Genomic DNA, 24,277 nt, shown 5'->3' with positions numbered 1-24,277 from the left:
GCCTGGGGAGGGGCGGACCAACGGGGGCCGACCCGTCACGATGATGCAGGCAAACGGGTGATGCATTGGCAGGGTCAGAAAATAGAGTTGATCAGCAAGCATCCGATGTGGTGCAACATGACCTTGCCGCCGACTGTCATAGGGCGAGGGGTTGCACGATGGCCGCCCGGCAACGGGGGGACGGACAGGCTAAAAGCGAGGAACTTGGGGTACAAGAAAGATACAAAGTGCGTGACGGACAGTACTTTGCACCTCGTGGTGATGGTTCGTGCTTGGCGGTGCGAGGGTGGCCGCAGGACGGAAACGCTGTTGGACAGGGTCGAGGAGGAGAAGTGACGCCACTGTCCTTGGCGGCGACAGTCTTCGTTGCCTGTCCACCTGCTGGGCCGTCACGCCGCATCGCCATCCATCCGAAGAGCCCAAGACCTGTTTCTTCGTCCTTCCCGACAAACTCGAGGGGGCGATATAACGAAACCGGACAGCAGAGGTGGCGGAGCAGCATGGCGAATAAGCAGCAGCAGCAGCAGCAGCAGCAGCAGTAGCAGGCTGATGGATGGCGAGGTCCTGGCACGACAAAGCCAAGTGCAGATCCCGCTGGCGCCAGGCGGTTGAGTTTAAACTCGAGCGGCTCGGGGGGTGGCGGGCTCACGGGTGAGGGAAAAGCCAATTGAGAGAGATACAGGAGTCCTTGCCAACGGGCCCCACCTTGCAGGCTCAAGTATTGATGCGCCACAGACTTCCGGGTGCGGCAACAATGCCGTCTGGTTGCCTGCGTATGCCGACGTGAAAGTGCTGATGGACGGGGGCGGGCGCCGTGGCGTTGACGAAGTGCTGGGATGGAGCTCACTTGGTGATGACGGGATCGCTCGGCCAGACGCCGCCGACAGTGGGGCCAGCGGATGTCTTCCGTGGACGGGGCAGCGGCACATGCCCTGAACCGCCTGGCTGGCCTTCTGTGGCCGCCAAGTGATGTGCCGGCAGTGGATTTGACCAGCGGCCCGCCCGCTGTGAGCTGGAGCATCCATCCACTGGATCAACTGATGCGCCCGAAGCCACAGGGCTCGTCCCGTCGCCAATTCACCCCGCCCACGACGAGCCTCGATGTCGGTTTCATTGGGGGCTCTCCCAGCTCCGACGATGCATCTTCTACGGCGGAAACACAACGCCCGTGATGATGAGAACTATTTTCGTCGTGCGGCTGGCGTCATTTGAAGATGTTGTCCGCCGAGATGCCCAGCGCCCATCGTTGCCGGCATCTATGATGTACCTGCGAAGGAGTATGACTGCAGACCGCAGCGAGTTTCCGAGGCAAAGCTCCCAAGCCTACCCATGTGTCCGTCCGTTAATGGACGAGGAAGGGATCAATCCGGGATCAAAGTGCATTGCCCCCCGTCTCCCGTGCGAGTCTCTGGCGCGTGTACGGGTGAATATCCCCTACGCACATCTGAGCCAAAATCTCATTTACACCACGTACCCGATGGGCCCTCTCTCGCAACGGCGCCAACTCAAAAACTCGCCTTCTCGTCAATGACCACAGGCGCAAGTTCGAAATATGTAGCTCATAGCTCCTTTGCCCCCCGCTCGCAACTCGTGTTTGATTTGTTCCCGCGTCCTCTCGTGCTTGGTCTGCCCCCTGCGCTTAACCCAATCTCGTAGGTCGACCCAGCAGCGCCAGCAGCCGAACCGCATTTTATCAGATCCATCTTATCTGATTATCAACCCCTCGCCATCTCACTCGCTGCCGACCACCCCTGTGTCCCCTCCCCTCGGCGGGGAATTTCGCAGGGCACCTCGCCTTCAAGCTCCTAAAGCTGCCGCTCGCAAGACTGTGTTCCGCCGATCGCGGGCAGCGCCCAGCCAAGGAAGGGCATCCATGCCTGCTTGTCCTGCGGCCATGGACCGATGGCTGCCCACCGCCGGCACTGGCGCTGATGCCGCAGCGCGTGTTTGTGGATCGGCGGGCATGACGAAAGTAACTGAGTTGAAAGGATTTTCCCCCCTCCTACCACGCCGCTTCTCCAATTGAGGCATATATTCTGTCGTCGTTGCTTGAAACCGCCACGGAAGCCCTTGACCGAATCTAGACTGCTGCGCCCAAATACACAGTGTACGGAGAGAGCATATCCCGTGGTCAGCCAGCTCGTCGGTCATGCTGGTCCACGACTTGTACGCGGGCACCAGGCAGGCCCTCGTTTCGTACGGCCTGTCGACGCTGCTCCTCGCCATCACCGCAGTCGCCCTCTACTTTGGCCACTGGTTCTTCAAGCTCTTCCGGGCTCGCTCCTTTTACTGGGGCTTGGTACGTCGACGATGCCAAAGCCGCCCCCAACTGACTTTCAACCGCTGACGACAAACAAATTGTCGTCTCGCAGCCTCAACCGCCCAATCACACCTTTCGCTATGGCCACCTCATGCTCTTCCACGAGGTGGCTGCTCAGTTCCCGCCCAACACGCACCCGCAGCACATGTACACATACATGGCGCAGAAGTACAACCTCCCCGGCATCTTCTACGTCGACTGCTGGCCCTTTGCCGACCACCAGATGGTCATCACCGACCCCGACGCCGCCATGCAGGTCCTCACCAAGAACCCCTATCCCAAGCACCGCCAGATCGAGAAGTTCCTGCGCCCTTTCACGGGCAAGGACAGCATCGCCGCCTCGAATGGCGACCGCTGGAAGATGAACCATCGGATGGTGGGCTCGGGCTTCACTCCGACCTACATCAAGCCCATGATGGGCATGATTGCCGACCACGTCCTCGTCTTTCACGACACGCTTCGAATGTTCGCCGAGTCGGGAGAGCCGTTCTCCATGGAGGAGGAGTCAGCCAAGGTCGTGTTCGACGTCATCGGCAAGATTGTCTTTGGCTTCTCTCTCGACGCGCAGCGCAACGGTTCCCCTCTCCTCCATGATCTGAGAGCCACCATCGATCCGGCGACGGCAACCCTGGACGACTCGTCGTGGAAGCCGTGGGCAAATCGTGACGCGAAAAAGAAGCTGGCGGCGTTGAAGAAGCGTGTTTACGATACCCTGGCCAAGGAAATGAATGGGCGTCTGCCCCTCCTCAAAGAGGAAAAGGATATGACGAACCCGAGGCGCGCCAAGAGCATCATGGACCGCATTGTGCTTGACAAACTCCAAAGCGAACCGAACACGACGAAACTTGGCGACGAGTTTATCGAGACGGTCGTGACAAAGTGAGCCACCACGACACACGTTTCCATGTCCATTAACATTCGCTGACTCCCAGCCAGTCTCAAGGCTCTCCTTCTAGGTGGCCACGGAACCACCACGGATACCTTTACCTTTGCGACAATGTTCTTGAGTCTGCACCCAGACGTAGTCGAGCGGCTGCGCAGAGAGCACAACGAACATTTCGCCCCTGATCTCGACACGACCGTGGAGCAGCTCGTTGCCAAACCAACCAAGACCAATGATCTCGAGTACACCAACGCCGTCATCAAAGAGACGCTGCGATTCTTCCCAATCGGGTTCACCATCCGGCAAGCCCCTCCTGGCGTCAAGCATCTGGACTGGAACGGCAAGCGCTGGCCAGTCAAGAACTGCATGGTCATACCCTGCGCGCACACGTCGCACATGGACCCCAAGCTGTGGAACGACCCGAAAACGTTCCGGCCGGACAGATTCCTGGGAGAGGAAGGCGAGGAGATGCATCGCTTCGCGTGGCGGGCTTTTGAGCGCGGCCCGCGAGCTTGCATCGCTCAAGACCTGGCCATGGATGAGCTGCGCGTCTTGCTGCTCCTGACGGTGCGGTGGTTCGATTTTGAGACAATCGTCGAGGGCACCAGCGAGAGGGTCATGTACATGGACCTGGACAAGCAAGTCGGCGACCTTGCGTTCCAGGAGGTCGGTATGGAGGCGCGGCCGCGGAGGAGCATGAAGATGAAGGTCCACTTGAAGGGCAAGAGGCCTGCGCCTTCAAGTACGGAGGGAAAAGAGACGAATGAGTCGAAGTGAGCGTCTCTCACCGGACGGGATTTGCAGGAAAAGGGGCGACCGCAAGCAGAAGGGGCGAAACGCCTCAAGACTGGATGTATGTGGAGAAGGCATATAGCGAGGACATCTTAGCATGAGCAAACTTGCTCATACATGGCGCACAATCGTAAACTCGACCACCATGAAGACAACGTAGCCAAGCAACATGGTCGCACCAACCCAGCGATGGAATCTGCCGTCGATCCACATCGTGAGAGTGAAAGACGCTGTCGAAAGCCAGAGCACGAGCAGCTCAGGCACGGCAACGTTGCCGCCGTTGAACTGCCCAGACGTATCCAGCATCACGGCGCCCATGCAGAGGGTAAGCAGGAAGATGTTGCTCCCCGCCGTGTTGGCCGCCAGGATGCCCAGGTGGCCCCTGTGGCCGCTCAGCACCGCGACGAACTTTTCCGGGAGCGTCGTGGCGATGGCGAGGAAGACGACGCCGAAGAGGACTTCGGACGTGCCGAGGGCGTCGGCGATGTTGGCCGCGGAACGAGAGAGGACGTAGCCGGCCAAGAGCATGGCCAGGAACCCGAAGACGAGATAGAGTAAGTGATAACCGAGGCTTCTTCGCTGAGATGCCGCAGGAGAATGGTGTCCATATTCTCGGGATATCAGCGGATCAGTCTCCCCGTTATGGTCGACACCCGCGCGAGAGGAGGGTGGAAGGCGCCGCCCATCGTTGTCGTCGTCGCTGTTGCTGTCGCTGTCGCTGTCGTCATCGTCGCTGTCCGACTCAGGCGCAGACAAGACGCCCTTTCGTATCGCCCAGCCAATGGAGCACAGGTACACGACAAACGCCGCAACCAAGACGGCACCGCACACGCGCCAGACCAAGAGGCCGGGAAGATGCATGATTGGCGCGACAAACGTAGTCACAGCGAGCAGCAAAGTCGCGTACATGCGCGAGCTGCGGTCAAACCGCTGCGTCTCATCATCATCATCCCCCGCCCGGCGGAAAATCAAGCCCAGCGAGAACGCGCCGAGGATGTTGGATATGGCCGAGCCCACGATATTGCCGACGGCGAGTGACGGCCGACCCTGCGCGAGAGACCACACTACGACTGCGAGCTAATAACCCAAACGAGCATTGCTTCTGTTAGTCACGGACGCGAAGAATAGGATAGTCAGGCGGACGCGGGCGTACCTCTTCCCATTCTGCGCCTGCGGTGAGGAGCGCGATGATGGAGTCGGGGATGCGCGTGCGCCGCGCGACAATGGCCGTGTGGTCGACGAACTTGTCTGCGCCAAACTCGAGGAGGAAGAGGGTGCTGATGAAAGCCGCGGCATTAAACGCGACGTTACCCGTTGCCCCCATTGCGCCCGGATTTTTCTGTGTTACCGTTGGACTTGTTGAGTGTTTGGCTGGCAGGTCATAGTCAAGGCGGCAGTTGGGCTCATGGGTTTGCGCGTTGTGGTGTTTACCGCAGTGACCTGGTGGAGTAAGCCACGCCTGGGAGAAACCCAAAGGTAGACATATCGTCACCGCTCCCGAGTCAGACACAATCGCTTCACGGGATAGCCACTCCGCGAGGTCAAACGACATCAGCCGCCCAGGCCAAAATATGCGAATGCCTGAAATCTGCATGGCCGCTCCATACATACAGAACGTGAATAGCTCTTGGATTCGTTTACTTGCCTCTCACTCAGGTCAGTCGGTCTGGACACGCGTGTAAGTGGTAATGCTCAGGTGAGGCCCGGGGACTCACGGCCAGAAGTTCATTTATAAAACCGCAGCGACTATTGCCTTGCGTTTTCTTGCCATATACGAAGTGTATATCTATCTATTATTATGCCGTGGGCTCTGTTTTCGTGAGGGCTTCATGTGTTCGCTTCAGCCCTCATATAAAGCCCATCGCTACCCTACAGATTCGCAGCGTCAAGTGATTGCGTGAAAGAACAAGTGATCCAGACACACACACATCTATTTCCGCCCACCCTATGTTTTTTCAAACCCGAAAAAAAAACGCCATCGGGTCGGTTAAAGGAAGACTCAATCTCGTGTTGGTCGGCAACCGGGAAGTGATGCCGGACGTCGATCAGCACCGCAACTCCCCTTATCAGCGACAAGGATACGGCTCCCTCGATCTTCAACACAACATGAACTGATGTCCTTCAACAAAGCAAATTCAGCAAAAACTCCCCAAGTATGGAAATGTTTCAGACAGTGCCGGGGGGGCACCGGCACATTGCAGGTCAAGATGATACATCGATTCCGCGGAGCCACCTCCGCAACTCGGTCGCACCACAGGCACCACGCACCTCGCAGAAGACTCGTGGCAAAGATCCTGGGAGACGTCCTGTACCACCCGGATCGGGCGCAACCCACCCAGCTTGGCGAGCAGCCACCGAGAGCGAGAGAGGTTTGTGTGGAGCAGCACAGCGCGCTTCCCTCTTGTCCTTTCGCCTCGGCCGCTCGAGACCGGACAGGACCGGGGAGGGGGAGGGGAGAGCGCTCAACCACAGAGGGACGAAGAGCGGCGGCATGGGTCACCGTCGCCGCCATCGCCGCGCCCGCCGCCGGCGCGTGCATGTGAGGGGGCGGCCGCGGCGGCGGTTGCTCCGTACAGCTCGGGAGAATGACTGGGCCCCGTGTCACCCCATCTGCGCGCTTGATACGGCCTCGAGCACTTGCAGGTTGACAGCTCAGGGTGACACAGATGCGCCGGCTTTGTGCTACCCACATTGAAAAGGCGAGAGAGAGCGAGAGAGAGAGAGTAGAGCACGCGAACCAGGATCACCATCAGCCCGCGCGTGTGCTTCGCCTCCTTCCCCCCCTTCCCCCCCTCCCTCTCCCTCCCGTTGGGAGGCAGGGACGACGGCTCGTTTTCTTGCGCTCCGGGATCTTGGGAACACACGCATCGCTGGCAGTTGTTGAGCAGGATGCGGACGGACCTGTCAGCGGCGAGTTCAAAACGGCCCCGTCGTCCTCTTTCAATTTTGGGTTGTGCTCTAGAAGCGACCTCCCTCCCCTCCTCTCCCCTTCAGTGCCGATGTATGTATCCCTAATGCGTCCAAGAAAAGTCAGAAAACTGTCTTTCCGCCCAAAAAACTCCGTCCGATGACGAACCAGACACGGACCAGAAACCTCGTAGTAACTAGTGGCAGAGGTAGCCAGGAGGAAAACAAAAACAAAAAGCCTCCCACTGCACGCGACGCTGTGTAATCTCCATGACGGGGGGTTTGCTTCCACCTCCCGGACGGGCCCCCGGCCTACCAGTCCAGGTCTGGGACCTCGTCGGCCGAGCCGTCGAGCAGTGTTGATAGCATCTTGTTGAATCCCTTGTCGCAGGCCTGCTGGGAGACGAAGCCCGCCTTGGCCAGCACGCCCAGCGCGCCGTAGATCCAGTGCTGGTGGGTGAACTCGTCGTCCTTGGATCCCACGGGCGCCGAGCGCATGAGCTCAACCAGCCGCGCCTCCGTCAGGGGCAGCGTCCGGCCGACCCTGACCGTCGGCAGCGCCCGGCTCGTCTGCCGCGGGTCGAGCCCCGTCTTCATCTCGAAGGCGTAGCCGTCCGTGCCGTCGGCCAGGTGGAAGTAGTAGTAGAGGCCCGACTCGAGCGGCGCGAAGAGGATGCCCGCGTGCCGCTCGTCGCTCGTGTCGCGCTTTTGGCCGCGCAGGACGATAATGTAAACGAGGTAAATCTGCTTGTCCATCGCCGCCCCTCACGCCCCAAGAGACTTGGAGGGCAGTACAATAATAGTGAGACGTTCCTGTTGCCCGTGAGAGCTTGCCGGCGACGATGCTATTGACGGGCTCGGTGCGCTTCGAGGAGGCTGTCTGCTGTTTGACGGGAGCCTTGGACGCGATCTAGGCTAATGATTAGAACTCAGGCCTGGTGAATGGTCGGGGACAGCGGCGACTTTAATGGTGTCACTGCACCGAGTATGTATATAAGGATTCTCCATCCGTGTACTGCTTATCAGAATCTGTATCCTCTACAAGAAGACGAGCAGCCCGGTGACAGCCCGACTTGTCCTTGTACCTGAACCGACGTCGAGGCAGGGACGAGCAAGCATTGGGCAGCCACACACACGCGCGCGCACCCCGCCTAGCGACCTCAGAAGAGGGCAAAATTTTCTCGCCATAGTCGTTTTGCTATTGTCCTGTTGTGAGATGCCCAGCAAGGCAAGGCCAATGGGTTGCCCCTTGGTCTCGACAGGATACTGCAGCGGGCCAGGCCGTTGCCACAGCACGTCGTGAGATATGACTTGCGCATTTGCCCGTGGGTTGTACAACGCGTCTTCGGCAACCTCTCATCTTGAGATCCGTGCTCCGTGGTCAACATTGCGGCCAAATGCCGCTGCAATTGCCACACTCGCTACAGCCTAAAACCGGGGTGGTTGAACAAAGGTGGCTGCAGATGCGGCTCTGGAGGGCTCATCATCCAGGGACCGGGGCTTATGCCAACGGCATCTCACTCTCAGTTGGGCCATCGAACGATGGGCAGCCGCTGCCGCGCCCTGATATAAACGTGCGTCGTCATTTGCTCTGCCGCAGTCTTCCGTGGCTGGGTGGCGACAACATCGCTGGATGCGAGTCGGTCAACCCCTTGTTGCCGACTCACACAACGTACTGGGCATTCAACAAGTATACTCGCACAGTGAGCGACAAAAACTTCATGCTAGCGGTGAGAGGCAATTGGGCACGCATGTCCGGGCTTTTGCCAAGGAGACGCGGGAACACAGCCGTCGACTGGCCACTCGGCGCAAGTCGCTCGCGCATTCAACAAGAGTCAGCCGGCTGCGCAAAGGGCCAGACACTGGCGGACACAGGCCTTATCGCCATGCCGAGCCGTCGTACGCCAAAAGATGTGTTTCCACACCGCCGCCTGCAGTGCAACGGCTTTTACGCCCGAGCCTGGGTGCTGGCAGCCGGGTGTCCGAGTCGAGGCCGGCGCCCTGCGTGAGCGCGGCATATCCTTGCAGCGGCCCTGACGAATTCGGCAGTGAGAGGAAGCGATTCTTCGCGGACGGAGTCCCTCTTCGGAACTTGAGATGCTTTGACGGAGGAGCTGCGGCTGTGTGGCGTATTGGGGCATCTTTTCCAGTGTCATACATAGTATCAGAGTGCCTGGCCATGGAGTCGCTAGGTTGTACGTTAAGTGTCTGCCGGCTTTGGTACCGCGAAGCAGTCGGGCACGTAGACCATGCGCCGCTTCTAGGAAATCCTCCGTTTGCATGGAATGAGCGGGACGCAGCATGCTTGCTGCCTGCCTTTGGTCAAGAGTGCCGCCAACTCGCATAACATCGGCAGTCAGTCAAACCTGCATCCTCGTCCCCGTCTTGCAGCTGCGGCGGTGAACCCGCACCAACAACGGCAGGCCCTGGAGGAAGCCTCTGCGTTGCCCTAGGCTCCGGCCATATGAGGGCGGTTCCGTATGGCGTTGCCGGTCGGACCATGTCGCGTCAGCGCCGAGGCGGCCTGTGACAGCGGCGTGACCGCGGCGTCGACAGCTCTTGCTGTTGTGCGCTGCAACCCTACTCTGGCGCAAGGTCCTCTTTCGTCTCCGAGCACCTGATCTAAAGACCGAGACTCAACAGCGGATCGGAATGTCATCCGCTGACATGAGGGGGCGTGAACGGAACTGCACTGTATTATACAGTCCCGTACGAAAGTAGGTTGTGTGTTTCGCAGACATCGTCAACACTTGCAGCGGTCTTGGGTGCAGAGAAGCCGTGCTGTGGTTGCAACGCCCCTGACGATTCGCCGGGAGATGCGCGCAGAATCCAGACGTGAGTCTAATGTCGCAGTTAACTGCCGAACATCTCGAGGCTGCACGATACTGTACCGCGTGGCTGCCTCGACAGTGTTCTTCTTGTTGTGTCCCGTGCGCGGATGATGTCCCCGTGATGGCCAAGACCCGTTTGTTCAACAATCATCTTGCGACAGCGAGTGTGCCAATTGCGGACATGCAAGCACAAGGGTACATAAGTAAGAGACGCGGCTAAGGCAAACCCGACACCGATGCAACCCCTCACCAACGCGGCGCGGCCATCGCTTCGACTGCGGGCAACCAACATGCAAAGCCTGTGGCGTCGTGTTGCTTGGTAGTTGGCGAACGCACTTTTGATCCTGGAACAGCGCTTGTGCAAACACCGAGACACAGACGAGGATCCTTGAGGCAGACCATCAGATGGACGTTCGCTGGGGGTCCGCAAGTTCTTCACGCCAGCGAGCCCTTGGGTCGGCGGTGTTTTTGCTGATCACCATGACCGCGTAAGTTGGCTCGCGTATGCAATGGCTGAGTTCCCAGTGCCCGGCGAGTCAGCAGTCGTCTCGTGGTTCCCTGCAGCTGCCGGGGTTAGCCAACCGCGGAAAGGACGGGAGGCGCTGTCGTAGGATTCACTGTGGTTGCAAGCTGGTGATGACGACATTGGATGACACGTATCTGAGCCAGACGGACATATGGCTGCTGTCGACCTTCAGCCAGAGAGAATGACTTGTCTAGTTCTTGTCGGTGCGCTGTCTGGAACATGGGACTTCCATGGCCTGCACTGGACCTCCTGCCGTGACTCCAATCAGTGGCAAGACGTGCGGCTGTCCATCTCGCCGCCTAAGTGGAGAAACTACGACATCCATACTCTGATCCGTAGTGCAAGTCCAGTTGTTGGGTAGCCTCTTGCGCGTCAGTCTTGGCATTGAACATGCGCAGCCGGTCCGCAGTACCTTGCATGGGCGGCCGCGAGACACAGGAATAGGAGTTCCTCGCGGCCTTGCCATGGCACCTTTGGCCCATCCACAGCTGCCAATGGCCGCAGCCCAACAAGCCGCACTCAGGCGGAGATGCTGGCGGCTTCCTCTGTACGGAGAGGAGTGGTTCCGTCTTCTTTGCATGAGGGTGTGCGTGGTGAGACGGGTGATGATGCGGCAAGTTACGTTTGTCGTCAGCAGGGTGCGTGTCTGTGGTTGATAATTTAGGCCAAGTCTGAACCACAAGCCTCACCGTCGGTGTCGAACGGTCGACCGCGCGAAACAAGCTTAGAAGCAAGCGTGAGACAAGGCTGGCAGCACGGGCCGCCCGGACATGGACTTAATCTTTTGGCACTGCGACCAGGAGGCTGCAGAATGGGGTGGCACTGCAGTAGATGGTGATTCATACTGTGTACTTGCTTGGACTGCGGTGAGTCGGTGACACGCGCGGGAGAGACGGTTGAGGTTAGTGTGTTTCTGTGCTTCCCTTGTCTTCATCGCGACACGACCTGGGGTTAGAGTCTAGACACCAACACCTTCGCGCCGGAGGTTACGTACGACATCCTCGAGACAATTCAGATCGAAACGGGCCCAAAGCTTAGCTAAGGTCGCCTGATTCCCGCGGCAGGTTGGGCGGGCGGTCCAGCGACAGCCTTTGGCCCCATGGGCCCGGAGCGCTGCCGGCGCCACATGCGCGAGGGCGGCGGCCGGCAGAACAGGTGGGCAGGCGGGTCGCAGTTATGTGCTCAGGAGGACCCAGGTGTAAAATGTACTCCGTATCCCATCACACAGTGCCCAACGGGCCGGCCAAGACGACAGTGATGCCGGACGACTCTCATGGCCAGTGCCGTAATGATGATTCGAGAATGAGCTCCTTACAAGGCGTTCTTGGCGAGATTGCGTGGCTCACGCCCTGGATGCACCCTGCCCTGAGCTTTGGCGGCGGCCCGCAAACCATCGTCGTCAAATAAGGATCGCGACCGCCCAGGCAACAAGGGGTCCGTGTCTTGGATTCGTAAGATTCAAGCTTAATTGACGTAGCGGCTCAACCCTTTGACGTGGTCCCCGAGACCGGCAGGCAGGCCCGGAAGAAAAAAGGAGGAGGTGCCAAGGGGGCGGCGAGTCTGGCGATCGCTCTCGCTGTCTTGAGAGCCCAAACTCCCCACGTTTGAGGAGCAGAGGCCAGAGGCATCGCGCATGCCGAGAATAGACTGCCGATCGAGATGCTACCCGACGGCCCCCTTGCTGATGTTGGTCCCGTCCTGGGCCCAGAGAGCTGTCGCCGATGATGGACGCGCACTCTGTGGCCCTGCACGCACGCCGGTGCCGTCTGCCACAACTGTCGAACGGGCAGGCCGTCGAGGAGTTCGTCCAGGCGGCGCGGGAGTACGCCGAGCGAAGTAGACAATACATGCCTTCAAGAGCCCGCACGTCGCGTCGGTCCGTCCGGTCGTTGCTTGGGTGCGAGTGAATGGGCGAGTGGACGGACAGATGACCCGGGGCAGCCATATTCGACCAAAGTATCACCGGCGCAGGGTGGAAGGACTCGCAGGCGGCCCCTTCCCACTCAAGGTAGCCACACGCGTGTGGCTGCGTCCACATGCACCTGCCCGCCACCCCGGAAATACCTGCCAGGAAGACATTGTCGTAGCGCGCAGATCTGATCTGGGGGACACGACCCAGCGAGCCAGCCAGGCAACGGGAGCGCTGGCGGCAAGCCACCAGTCATTTCGTCCAGCAGCAAACGTCAGTGCACGTCGTACCTCCGGAGCGCTGGACTGGTGACAAGCCGCCGAAAGTGGAAATCAGCTCCTGCAAACACCACCAGCTTCGCTGCTTCATGGGGTAGGTGCAGTCAGGTACAGTACAGGCAGCAATGCCCGAATGCCGTAGGCACACGAGTACCGTGCATGCGAGCATGTGCATGCGAGTATTGACGCGGATGACCTTTATCTCCGCCGCAGTTGGAGAGCGGCGGGTTGGGTACGAAGGTGTCGCAGCCCGGCGACGCATGCGATGGGGCCTACGGCGGCGCCGCGCCCTGTAGGGACGACCGCAGGCTGTTGGGAAATATAAACATGGCTTCGTTTAGGCAGCTGAGCTGCGCAGCCAGGCGCTATGCAGGTGGAAGCCTCGCGGATGCGAGGATGCGTGGAGCGCGTATGCCCTCACGCTGCTCGAGCGCGACGCCCAGCTGCCACCATCATGTTGGCGACAAGCCTCGCCAGCCCACGCGTGCGAGCACGGGCGCGCCGCCAACCCCGTTGATCTGGCAGCCGGCCTTTACGCGACCCACGGGGCTGGTCTCGCTCGTCAACAAGCCCGAGCTGGCGATTTGGCAAGAGGCCAGGGCGGCGTCCAAGTTCGATGACGTGCGATAACTTGATAAGGTTTTCGCGTGGTGTGGGCAGTGGCTTTAGTCACGACTGGTGTCAATGGCTTCACGGGACGAACGACTTATCGGGTCGGGCCACGACGGAGCGGGGCGGCGTGGTTCAGGGGGGGGGGACTTTGGGAACCCACGGAGCGTCGCGGTGCCGGCTCGGTAGCACCTCAGGTACTGGGTGGCCCAGGACGGACTGCCTGGCCGCCCGTGGACCGTCACGCCCCCTCTCCGAGCGCACACACGGATGGCCCGTGTCTGAGACTTTACAATCTTAATGCAATCAAGTCTATTTCCCATGAGGAATTTGTTGCAGGCGGCGATCTCGGGGCCGATTCAGACAACACGATCCACGGGGGATCCTCACGAGCGTTGGAGGGCCAGGAAGTCGGCTGCCCATCCGTCCGTCGAGCCCCGTGCTCCGTGTCGTGGCATCGGGCGCCCCGGCGCGTCGCACTCGGGGAGATATCGATCGCTGCTGAAGACTCGGCGCCTCTCTCGGCCATGGACTGCTGGCGTGCGACGTTGCTGACAGGCCCAACCACAACTCCAGCAGACGCTCGCCACCCGAATCTGGCTACGGCCTCCCGACTCTCGCACGCTGGAATTGGACGGCACCTACTATTTGGGTGAAGCAGCGCTACTCTGCCCGACACGCTCACCAGCTGTGGCTTGGGACTTGCGGGACCGGGCGGGGGTTCCAGGCCGTGGTTCGGGGCGGCTCAGGGCGGGCTGGGGAACGTCGGGTCCATCCGTGGGTTTCAGGAGCTTCCGGGGCTCGTGTGGAGTCGAGGACATTTTACGCCGAACTTCCACTCTCGTCGTCTGCCCACCACCGCAAGGGCCTCCCGCCTTGCAGGCGTGGCGGTTCTAGAAACCGCGAGCGTACTGATGCACGCGGTGCGTCCCCTTCCTGTACGTGCCTCGTACAGTTGCTCTACTGTCCGGGCAGTCCTCGTTGGCGGGGTACAGACGGGAGCAGAGAGTTGTTAGCCGCCTGTCCCGATGAGCGCCACCTGTCCGCATGACGAGCTGCCGACTCCGACATGGTGCGTGCGACCACCAGTTGGGCCCCTCACCCAAGGTCTGGACGGCCGGCAGCTGGACGCAACTTTGGGGTTTGAGGCGCGAAGGTGCTACAGTACTGTACTATTTGGTACCTACTTGCCTCCCTTCCCGAGCAGCACCTCGTAACGTGTCTGCGCCGCGCGCGCATCACACGCACGTGTATCACTCTGGCGCGCGCACTCACTGAAGACGAGCGCACCATCATCGTGACCACGAGCAACCGACGGACCGCCAGATCCCAACATGCGCTGTTAGCGCCGCGCCGGTCGGAAATCAGCTTCGCAGGCGCATCAATCATCACCAGCAGACGCCGATCCGATAGCCGGGCCACGGTGCGCTGGGAGCTGGAACGGCGTTGCCGATTCTGCCGGGCCGCCCCAATGAGAGGCTGCCGCTGTTCGTTGGAGCTGGTTGGGGGGGGGGCAATTGTCGGAGGGCGGAGGGCAATCGTGACCTGGGGCTGCATCAGCAGCGCGAAGCAAAGCACTCCCAGGATGGTGCATTGACGTAGCCGTCTCTGTGTGCGTTCGCTCGAAGCGACCAGGTTCATGGCGCCAGTTGCGGCGTGCTGTCGCGCACGATGGCCGCGGCGTCGACAGCCAGGGTCCTGAAAAGAACGCCAGCCTGCAGCTCATCTGCGCGGTCACGCCAACAACCTCCCCTCGCCGGACACAAGGGCGGCCTTGGCCTGGAGCCCTGGGCCAACAGGCGGAGCCGTCGACGAGCAATCCTTCGACCCTCAGTGGGCAGTCGTGCGGGCAAGACCCCCATCTCATCTCATGACGACGCAGAGGCGGGTTGCCGCTCCAGCTTGGTGTGGTTGGTTGTGGGGTAGATGCGGCACGAAAGTCCGATGGGGACGAGCAGCACGCCATGACAGGACGCCACGAGAGCATGGGTTGAGCGGGTTGACGATGAGGGGATGCATTGGAAGCCTGCGACGTGGGAAGGACCGCTGGTCGCCGACGGTAGAATGGTGAGGAAGTCGCGAGGCGGCACTGGTTGACGGGGGACACTCGTCTCGCCCACTTCGAGGGGTCCAGCTCCGGGGAAAGCGATGCTTGCAGCAGCAGCAGCAGCAGTGGTCCGTCCAGTGCCGAATGTAGCATCAGCACCCCAGCACCGGCGGCAGCAGATCATTGACGCAAAGGACCAGGTCGCAGGACGGCAAATGCTGGGCGATCCACGCTCCGGTGCCGAGTTTTTCTCAACGTGCACTTCGCCGTTCCAGGGCGCAAGGCCTGGTACCGGCAGCACGTGAAGACAAAGCACGCCTTGCTTGGGAGCCAACAACCATCAGGTAGTAGGTCCAAAACTGACTGACTTGTCGTGGTGCGCGGCAGTAATCCGCCTCGCCTACGGCAGTGCCATGAAGATCGCTGTCTCAAGCCCCGTCAACTGCGCGCGTTCGGAGCAGGCAGGGCAGGCCCGGCCGTCAATCAGGCGCCCTGCTCCCCGTCGAGGAGCTTGCAGCGCCACGCTCACGACTCTAATTCTGGCATCACCCTTGTCAGCGAGGGGGCCGGGCGGGCATTCAGAGGGAGTCGGGACGGGGGCGGGCGAGATTGGCTGCAATGTGCCAAGCCTGGGTGTCTCTGGTGGTGATTGTGCGCTGAGCGCGAGCGGCCAGTCTCAGTAATGCCGCCCCGACATGCTGCGCAACCCGTGATGCCCGGTGTCGCAGACTCGTCGTCGGGACTCAGGACGGATGCCATGGCCGAACCCCCCTGGCGCCTGGACGGCCGCTCAACGAGGCGACGCTTCGCCCACGCCCGCTCTCGTTTCGAATCTACCCCGGTGCGCATCAGGCACAGGTCGGCTCCGTCACTGCGCTGTGACGCGTTCATGTCAGGACGGAAGGTAATAAGCTCAGGTTGCATAGCGGGCAGTCAGCTGGGCCTCGTTCCAGTAACGTTAATCTGTCGCCCTCCTCGGGCAGAGCGCACATTCAGTGCAAGATGTGCACCGCGGTGGTGTGTGGGCGGGTGACCCCGAGAAAAGGGCGGCGGGCGGGCGGGCAGGCCTTCTCGAATTGGACAAGGTACCAACCTACCTGACCCGGAGCGTCTCATCGTGACTCTCCGTCTGTGCTCAGCCAAGAAATAAAGGCATTCTTTTTGCGAGTCGAGGCGAACAATTGCTGGCACAGTGCCTCCAAGCGACCAGTGTTGGGCGTGCACCGTCGTATTTTCAGACCTGCCCTGGAAGGGAGCCTGGACGGTGCGGTGCTTGGCCGCCTGTGCCCCAGTGCCCAGGTACAGTACCGTAGTAATGCACATGGCGGCACGTCCAGTCTCCCTCTCTCGCCTGCACCGGGCACCGCATCATCGGCGGCCGACTGATGCCCGCGACACGGTGGCCCTGCTTCGGTAGCGACGACCTCGCGCCTTCGGGAACGTCCTGTGCGCACGCGAGGGAGCCGGCGAGCATGGGGAAATGGCAGTCGCGACTGCAGCAACATTGCATTGCCGGCGCCGTAGCAGTCGAGGATGCTGCACTTCTGGCAGTACGGGCACAGTATTCACCTGTACAGTACAGTACAGATGGCAGATGCACAACAACCTGGAAGGCCCTTGAATGCGGGGCGGAGGCGGTCGTTGGATCTCAGCCAGCGCTGCGGTAGGCTTGGGTGCTGCGTCGCTCCGCACACCCCCTCCTCGAGTACTGGGGCACCTGGTTCAGCGCACTTTCACCCGCTGGGCTGCAAGGCACTCCATGCCCGAGGTGGGAGTCCATGGCAGGAGGCAGGGACACCGTATTGGCACCGTACGAGCGGGCAGGTACGGAGTACATACAGCATGTACTCCGTACCGGGCCTTCAATTGCGCACCCCAGCCATGCCCAGAGGCCCGTCGATGGCTTCTGCGGGTGGTGCGTCAATCAGGTTCCAGCACGACGCCAGGCACTTGCAGCGGCCAAAGATGGGAACGCTGAGCTCTCGCCCTCGCCTCGCACTCGCAGCCGCACCGCACCGCACCGCACCGCACCGCACACACACACCACAAGCTCACGCGCGAGCGTGCACACCTCTGGCTGCCAGTCAGTCGCTCGGTCGCTCGCTCTCTCGCACACTTTTGGCGGAGGACCGCGCCTTTTTCGTCTTGTCAAGACCGTCTCGGCCGCTCGCATCTCCTCTTGCGTCTTCCCTATTAATGCCTCCTCCCGCCCTCCTTCCGGTCCATTCCCACTCTTTGTGAATCCTTTGTTTCCGTTTCCCTCTCCGCTCTACCGCGATATCCTCCCCGCCTTGTGCCTCGCCCACCGTCCCAGCTTCGATGCTGCGAGTCAGCATCCTTTAGCTCACACAGAGGCAGCGCGCCGAGAAGGGCCCCCGACGTTGGCTTCTTACTTGGCCCATCGCTCATCGACGCACAGCAAGCCTGTCCACCACCAGCGCACGCACTCGCCCGCAACTCCCCCTTCTTACCAACGCGGACCAGGACAGGGGCCGTGGTGCTGCTGCCACACGCATCGACGACGACGACGACGACGACGACGACGCAGTGCTTCAGGAACTTGCCGCTCAATCAGCACCAATCCGCGGCGGCCAATTTTCCTCGCTCAGGCCGCCATTGTTCTCTTGTTCAGCGCAGCCGTGCTTTTTCTGCGCAAGACTGGAACACTGGGCATCTTGCCGCGGCTAGCAACTCGTGCTTCCGCAGCGTCTTCTAGACGTTTGGCAGAGCCAACGACACGTCGACACAGCCACCACAGACAGCCACTGACAGCTCCAGCGCCCGGAGCAAAGTCGCATCGGCTGCTACCCTCTCTCTGCTTCTTTTGGAGCGACAGCCCACAGGCGCGAATTCGCCATTGAGTGCAGTGGCAGCGTCGCCCGCCGTCGACTCGCCTCGCCTCACCTCGCCAGGCCAGTCCACGCGATTGCCGGACAGTGCATCTGGTCAATCCTGGCGCATCGCCGCCGTCTCGCAACCCCGCGCTGTCCTGGCTGTTGCCGCCGGCCGACAAAAAAACGGACCGCCTCGAACGCTTTTAGCCCTAGGACGAAACCGACCCTCGGCGATACCGCAACCTTGGTTGGCGACGGACACGGCCTCTGACTGGTGGTAGCGCCGCCCAGCCATTACGTCGTGGCTGCCCACCCCCACCCCCTCCAAACACTGGAGCGCTGCCGTCTCCAACCCTCCACCCTGCCGGCGCCAGCAGGCGACTTCACCCGCGCAGCATCCGCCCGGTACAACGCTGTACCAACAGTACCTGGGACGGGTACTTGCGACGCCGCTAACGTCGCCGACTCGCATCGAATCAATCCCGCCGGGCGCCCCTCGGTCCTCGCGCCCACCGTCTCCTCCGACCGCCCCAGTTCACTTGCGCTGCGCGTCGCTTTCCAGCGTGCGACTTCCCGACGAGTGCTTGCCCGTCGGGTGCACTTGATTTCCATTACCATCCATCCTACAAGTACCTCCCAGGTACTCCTGACAAAGCACCTTCTACCCTCTCCTGCAGAATGGCCCTCTTTTCGCGGCGACCACAGCAAGCACCCGTGCTGGGCGCTACCGCCCCGCGGCCAATACCGTCGTCGCACCCGAGCATTGGTGAGTGACCCGCCACGTCCCCGAGCAGGATAGGGCCTTGGTGGCCTCCAGTCCATTCTTTTCTTCCACGGATGGATGGAGCCGTTCCTCGTGTCCCCTTGGCCCGTTGGTTGGCCGGTTGGCTGGCTGGCCCGCCTAGTCTGCCTGCCCGCCTGCCCGCCCGCCTTGTTCCCTTCCCACCCCCCTTGCCGCCGCATTGGGCAATGACGTGACTGCGTTCGCCTGCGGCTTAACTCGCAAAACCAGGCTGACATATTTTTCTTGGTACGCACTAGAAGCAGCGCCGAGGACGAATGGGAGCCTCGCCGCCACGGCACCGGCGTCAGCGACCATGGCGCCAGGCACTGCGGCCGACGGCGGCTTGGCGGCACTCCCGGACCCCAGCGAACCCCCCCCTTCCTATTATTCAAGCAGCTTCTCCTCTTCACCTCGACAGTTTCCTTCCGACTTCACTGACCCCATCCTCGAGGAAGGCGACGTGGAATCCGGCAGCGACTGTGCACTCGAGCCCGTCACCCCCGTCAGCGGCGGTCGCTATTCTCAAGACTTCACCGCGCTGCACCACGACGACCACGCCCACCCCCTGCACCGCGCGCAGACCGTTCAGCCCACCATCCCCGGCGCGCCGAAGCGCGTCCCTGTCCTTGCGACGCAGACGTCAGCGCCCCCTCTGACTCCAAGGCGGCCTGCTGTGACGTCTCGACCCTCTGATCCGGCGCCACCGTCACAGACGCCCGTCACCGGGCGTGCGACCACCCGCGGTTCTACAAGCAGGATAAGGCGCACAGTCTCCAATTTGTTTCGCCGCACCAATAGTTCGCGCGACCAAGAGCGCGATTTTGCCATCACCGACACCCCGTCATTCACCGCGACCGATACCTCGCAGTCGAGTGGCGACAACTTTGCGAGGAGCGGACCGCCGCCCACCAGCAACGGCCGTTTTGCGGCTAAGAACTCTTCCAACACCACTTGCTCCAATTCCCCGCCCTCCCCCGGCTCGCCTCTCATGATGGCCCCGACGCACCGATCGGCGGTCATCCCGGGGAGCCCGCTGCCCGACGCCGAGGACTTCAAGAAGAAGGGCCGGGCCGCCACGGGATTCTCGTTCCGCGGCCGGGCAGTCAACTTTGTCGGCGCCACCATGGGCAGGGGACGGCCGTCCAAGGGGACGCGCCGGGCCGCAAGCTTCGACTCGGACAATCGCGGTCATCCGTCAGCCCAGCAGGACACAAGCGATTCAGATGACAAGACTTACCCACCGGAGCGACTGCCCTGGCCGCTTCCCCCGGACGCCGGCACCGGCGCCAAGGCTCGTCGGATGAGTCTCAGTCTCCCCGACGATTTCACTGTCGACGTCGCTGAGTTGCAATCTGAATTTGAGTACCACCACAAGATTCTTGGCCGGCATAGGAAGCATCTCGGCAAGGGGGCCGCGTCAAAGGTCACTCTCATGGTGCGCAAGGGTTATCCTGGCGAGCTCTACGCGGTCAAGGAATTCAGGGGCAAATCCCACCGCGAGACTCAAGAGGAGTACGAGAAGAAGATCAAGTCGGAATTCAGCATCGGCAAGAGCCTCCACCATCCCAACATTGTGGAGACGATCCGTCTTTGCACCGACCACAACCGGTGGAACCATGTCATGGAATATTGCTCCGAGGGTGACATGTTCGGCCTCGTCCAGAAAGGCTGGTTCAAGGGCGACGACAAGAAGAAGGACCGGCTTTGCCTGTTCAAGCAACTCATCCAGGGCGTCGCCTATCTTCACGCCAACGGCATTGCCCACCGGGACATCAAGCTCGAGAACCTCCTCTTGACGAAGGACAGCAAGCTCAAGATCACGGACTTTGGCGTTTCCGAAGTCTTCTCGGGGACGCACCCCGGTGTCCGTGAGTCTGGCGGGCAGTGCGGCCGAAACATGAGCGAGGTGCGGCTGTGCTCGCCGGGTATCTGTGGCAGCGAACCGTACATCGCACCCGAGGTCTTGGAGAAGAAGAATAAGTACGACCCCCGCGCGCTGGATGTCTGGAGCTCGGCCATTGTCATGATCTATCTGACCTTCGGCGGTGCCATCTGGTCTCGCGCGGAGCGTGGCAACGCACATTACGACAAGCTGGTTCGGGGCTGGGAGAGATGGTACGAGAAGCACCCAGAGAGCGGCGCGTGCATCACGGAAACAGACTACCCCCTCTGTCTGGCCCTGGACGTCGGCGTTAACCCCCCGGCTCTCCGTCGACTGATGCTGCAAATGCTTAACCCCGACCCCGCCAGGCGCATCGCTATCGAGGACGTCCTCAACAACCGGTGGATGAAGAATGTCGAGTGCTGCCAAATCGAGTCGTATGACGACCCAGCGCAGACGATCGACGCCACCAAGAAGGACTGCTGCAACAAGAATGGGACGAGGAAGATTTTCTGCCACAGTCACCTGCCGCCGAAGACGGCCAATTCCCACTCCTTGGGCAAGATGCCAGGGCAGACTGGCTACTAGACGCGCTAGGCGAATCCCGCCAGCGCCTACCACCTGTGTTTCTGCGAAGCCTGCGATCTTTTAGAGCCGCAAGAGCTAGCTAGCCATGCGAGACACTTGAACCCCGACGGTCAGTCAACTGACAGCTACACTGTGCTGTCTGGCGGTCGACTTTTCCTTGTTCTTTTTCTCTTTGTCATGGGCCACTGATACCATCAGGCACTTATCTGCCTTGGGTCTACGCCGGGCTGGGCCATTCTGCAACTATCACGGCGTTTTCGGATTCGACGGCGGCCCCTGGCTGTAGCGGGGCCCGCCACATTGGCGTTTGGGGTGTTGATTCTTGGTGGACAGTGGGATACATTTCGGGGCCGTGGATGACCTTGTCGGATCACTGCATCCGTTTCCGTTACCTTGTCACGCCGTCGGGCATGAGTACATATGGTTCAGCATAGCTGGATTGGAATGGGCATGCCATTTTCTCCTTTGGGTTGTTTGGGATCTGCATAATTCTCCTGGGTGGGTGGCCTGGTCCGGCGCGGCACTGTACATCTCCCGGGAAGCCTGGCCGGGGGGTATGGGTGCATGGGGGGCCGGAGTGATTTTTTGATTTCGTCACACAGTGGCCGGCGAAAACGGAGGTCCTCGAGGAAGAGCTCCACGAGGGGTTAGGTATTTGTCGATTCTGGATCATGACATGCAGGCAGCGCTAGGCCTGCCTGCGAAGAAGCGGGTGGCAGGGCTAGGCGGCCAGGGAGCAGCTCCTTGAAGCACGAAGCATTGTCTACACAATAGACCTAGGCGGACGATGACCTGCAATTCCTACTCGTCCAACCGCGAATCCTTACACTCTACGTCTGTCTCTTGATGCATGTGCATGCCGTGTTCTTAAGATGGGCCGGGGGCTCTTGTAGACGCAAGCCCTGAATGCACTCGGGACGCTGGTCGCGGACCAGTCGTGGCCGTAGAACGTCCCGGCGACGCGTGTGAATGAGGCACGTCGAGCCGAGTGGTGGCGTCCTCGACACGACACCCGCCCGCCAGAGCGGCGAGACGATCCGCGACGACCCCACACCGGGCGTATCTACACGGCCTTGGTGGTGGTTTCTGGAGCCGGCTTGGCTGGGGATGAAGGAGGTGGGCGGGGAGCAGGCAATTTAGTCCTGTGATGCTGGTGCGCCCGCTGCTGCTGACCGACATTGTCCCCGTCGCGATGCCGCAACAGCCGGAGCCGCATCTCGATGTGTCGACCGGCACCCACGACGAATGAATGGGTGTCTGCTGCCCGCCGGCCGCGACACTGCTTCCTGTCGTCTTCGGCACCTCATGTCCGGTGTTTTCTTGTGTGGTGTTTTCAGCCCCCGGCGTTGGGAAGCCCAGCCCAGCCCAGCCCAGGCCGGCCAAGCCCGCCTTGCTGTCGCGGGACGACCTCCCGGCGACGACACTGTGCGTCATGACATGCGGCCACGAGGGCCAAGGCTCGGCACACGGAATGCAGGGCTGATCAGTGATGATGGTGGTGGTGATGTTGTTCGGATCCCACCCCTCCGCCCACACGACCCCCCCTGGTCAAACCTCCACTTCCTGGGCAACAGCATGTTTCGGTGAGGCGCAAACGACACACCTGACGCTTCGCTGTGTACTTGTTACGTATGTGCGTGTATATGCATGTACCGGACTGTAGTGCATGTTGCGGCTCTCAGTCTAGTCCCGGTTCGGGCGGGTGCCTCGACGGGTTGTTGCGAAAAGGAAGAGCAGGGCGAAGGGCAGGGGAGGAGGAGGGGGTGGTTGAAAGAAAGGGCGGGCCAAAGAGCGGTGTCGTGGGCTCGTGGTGGTGAGGCGAGCGGCGGCGGCGGCGGCGGCGGCAGGCTGGGGGTGTTGTTGATCCCTTTGGGCCAGAGGAGAAAGAAACACACCCACGCCTCTCTCTCTCAGCTCTGCACCAAAAGATTTACGTAGTTACAAAGTAAGGGTACAGCACGTATGGACTGCAGTACGTACGGGCTATCGTAAAGTCTGTTCGTACCGCTGGTAGTCCTTCCAGGATACGATTACGGACTACGTTGGCTTTGAAACCGCGGGAACAGCACCGTCGCTGGTGTGCGGCTCCATGTCGGGGTCTTTCCCGGCGTGTGCCGAGAAAGAGGAACAAAAAGCAGCAGGCAGCACATAATAGCGGCAGCACCAACAGCCCTGCCAACAACGTCCATGCATGCATATCCTGGCCCCGGGACAGGTTAGCGCAGTCGTTTCGGCCGACGAGCAACAGCAACAGCAGCAACAACAGCACCGGATCCCGTTGCGCGATGCAGCGTCCCATGGAACCGCGAGCCCCGTATCATGTTCTGTTTTTGGTCCCACGGGGCCTTGACCCCTCGCTTTCGCTCCGATTCCCTTGCACGACGTACAAAGATTATGCAGCCTTGAACTCAGCTAATATTAGTACCGTTTAACTACGTGCAGAGAGTCTCGCGTTCACTTGCGTACATGACCAACAAGCAGGGCCGACGTCAATGGGCGGCGGCGGCGGCGCAACAACATGGGGCGCGGAGTCGAAATAACCTTGTGCGAGCGTGTCACCGCTCTCCCCTCCCCGTGTCTCGGGGTTGCACTCTGCTCGCACGAGAGGCACAAAGAAAACGCGGCATTTTCGACGTGCATACATAATACGGACGGGCGGACTGCTTTCGTACAGAACGTACTTCGTACATGATGTATATGCTGTATGTACGTGCAGAAGGGGTCCCGTATGCAATGCACGGCCGCTCGCTCGCGTTCCCGCAAAGCAGGGAAAGGGAGGGGAGGGGAGGGGGTGGATGTGGTGGGTTGACGGGCATGTAACTGAGGTACCGCCTGAGAGGCGTTGTACCTTGTGTGAAAAGCTGCAGGTTTGATGATGGCTCGCGTGCGTGTGCGCCGTCTTTGCCGGGGGGTTGTCACTGCACTCGGTACAGTACTGGTGCTGCTGCCCCGGTGGTGCTGCTGTTGCTCCTTTTCCCGGTGCGTGCGCCGCCAACGACGACGACGACGACGACGACGAAAGAACACAGGACGATTCGGCCGGTGCGGCGGCGGCCAACAGGCGGCGGCGGCGGCACGCAGGGGCAC

At 60.9% G+C, this 24,277-nt stretch overlaps 4 protein-coding genes across 4 annotated transcripts; 2 read left to right on the top strand and 2 right to left on the bottom strand.

Moving 5' to 3' along the window:
* Nucleotides 1–2,149: 2,149 nt before the first annotated feature.
* PLICBS_001312 (uncharacterized protein) lies at nucleotides 2,150–3,980 on the top strand (the record flags this gene model as incomplete). Its single annotated transcript, XM_018317627.2, has 3 exons — nucleotides 2,150–2,299; nucleotides 2,373–3,199; nucleotides 3,257–3,980. 3 exons carry the CDS (start codon nucleotides 2,150–2,152, stop codon nucleotides 3,978–3,980), a joined length of 1,701 nt encoding a protein of 566 aa, XP_018183152.2.
* A 126-nt stretch (nucleotides 3,981–4,106) lies between these two features.
* On the bottom strand, nucleotides 4,107–5,319 carry PLICBS_001311 (uncharacterized protein; the record flags this gene model as incomplete). The annotated part of the gene is made up of 2 exons (XM_065599795.1): nucleotides 4,107–5,042; nucleotides 5,149–5,319. The coding sequence occupies 2 exons, from the start codon at nucleotides 5,317–5,319 to the stop codon at nucleotides 4,107–4,109; spliced, it is 1,107 nt and encodes a 368-aa protein (XP_065455867.1).
* Nucleotides 5,320–7,214: 1,895 nt separating this feature from the next.
* Nucleotides 7,215–7,658, bottom strand: PLICBS_001310 (uncharacterized protein; the record flags this gene model as incomplete). The annotated part of the gene is made up of 1 exon (XM_018317629.2): nucleotides 7,215–7,658. The coding sequence occupies one exon, from the start codon at nucleotides 7,656–7,658 to the stop codon at nucleotides 7,215–7,217; it is 444 nt and encodes a 147-aa protein (XP_018183154.1).
* An 11,375-nt stretch (nucleotides 7,659–19,033) lies between these two features.
* On the top strand, nucleotides 19,034–21,190 carry PLICBS_001309 (uncharacterized protein; the record flags this gene model as incomplete). Its single annotated transcript, XM_018317632.2, has 1 exon — nucleotides 19,034–21,190. One exon carries the CDS (start codon nucleotides 19,034–19,036, stop codon nucleotides 21,188–21,190), a length of 2,157 nt encoding a protein of 718 aa, XP_018183157.2.
* Nucleotides 21,191–24,277: the final 3,087 nt, after the last annotated feature.

This window comes from Purpureocillium lilacinum, assembly GCF_023168085.1.
Source record: "Purpureocillium lilacinum CBS 284.36 DNA, scaffold_1, whole genome shotgun sequence".
NCBI classification, from domain to species: Eukaryota; Fungi; Ascomycota; class Sordariomycetes; order Hypocreales; family Ophiocordycipitaceae; genus Purpureocillium; species Purpureocillium lilacinum.
The sequence above is the reverse complement of the archived record's forward strand: the minus strand, read 5'-3'. Positions and strand labels throughout refer to the sequence as shown.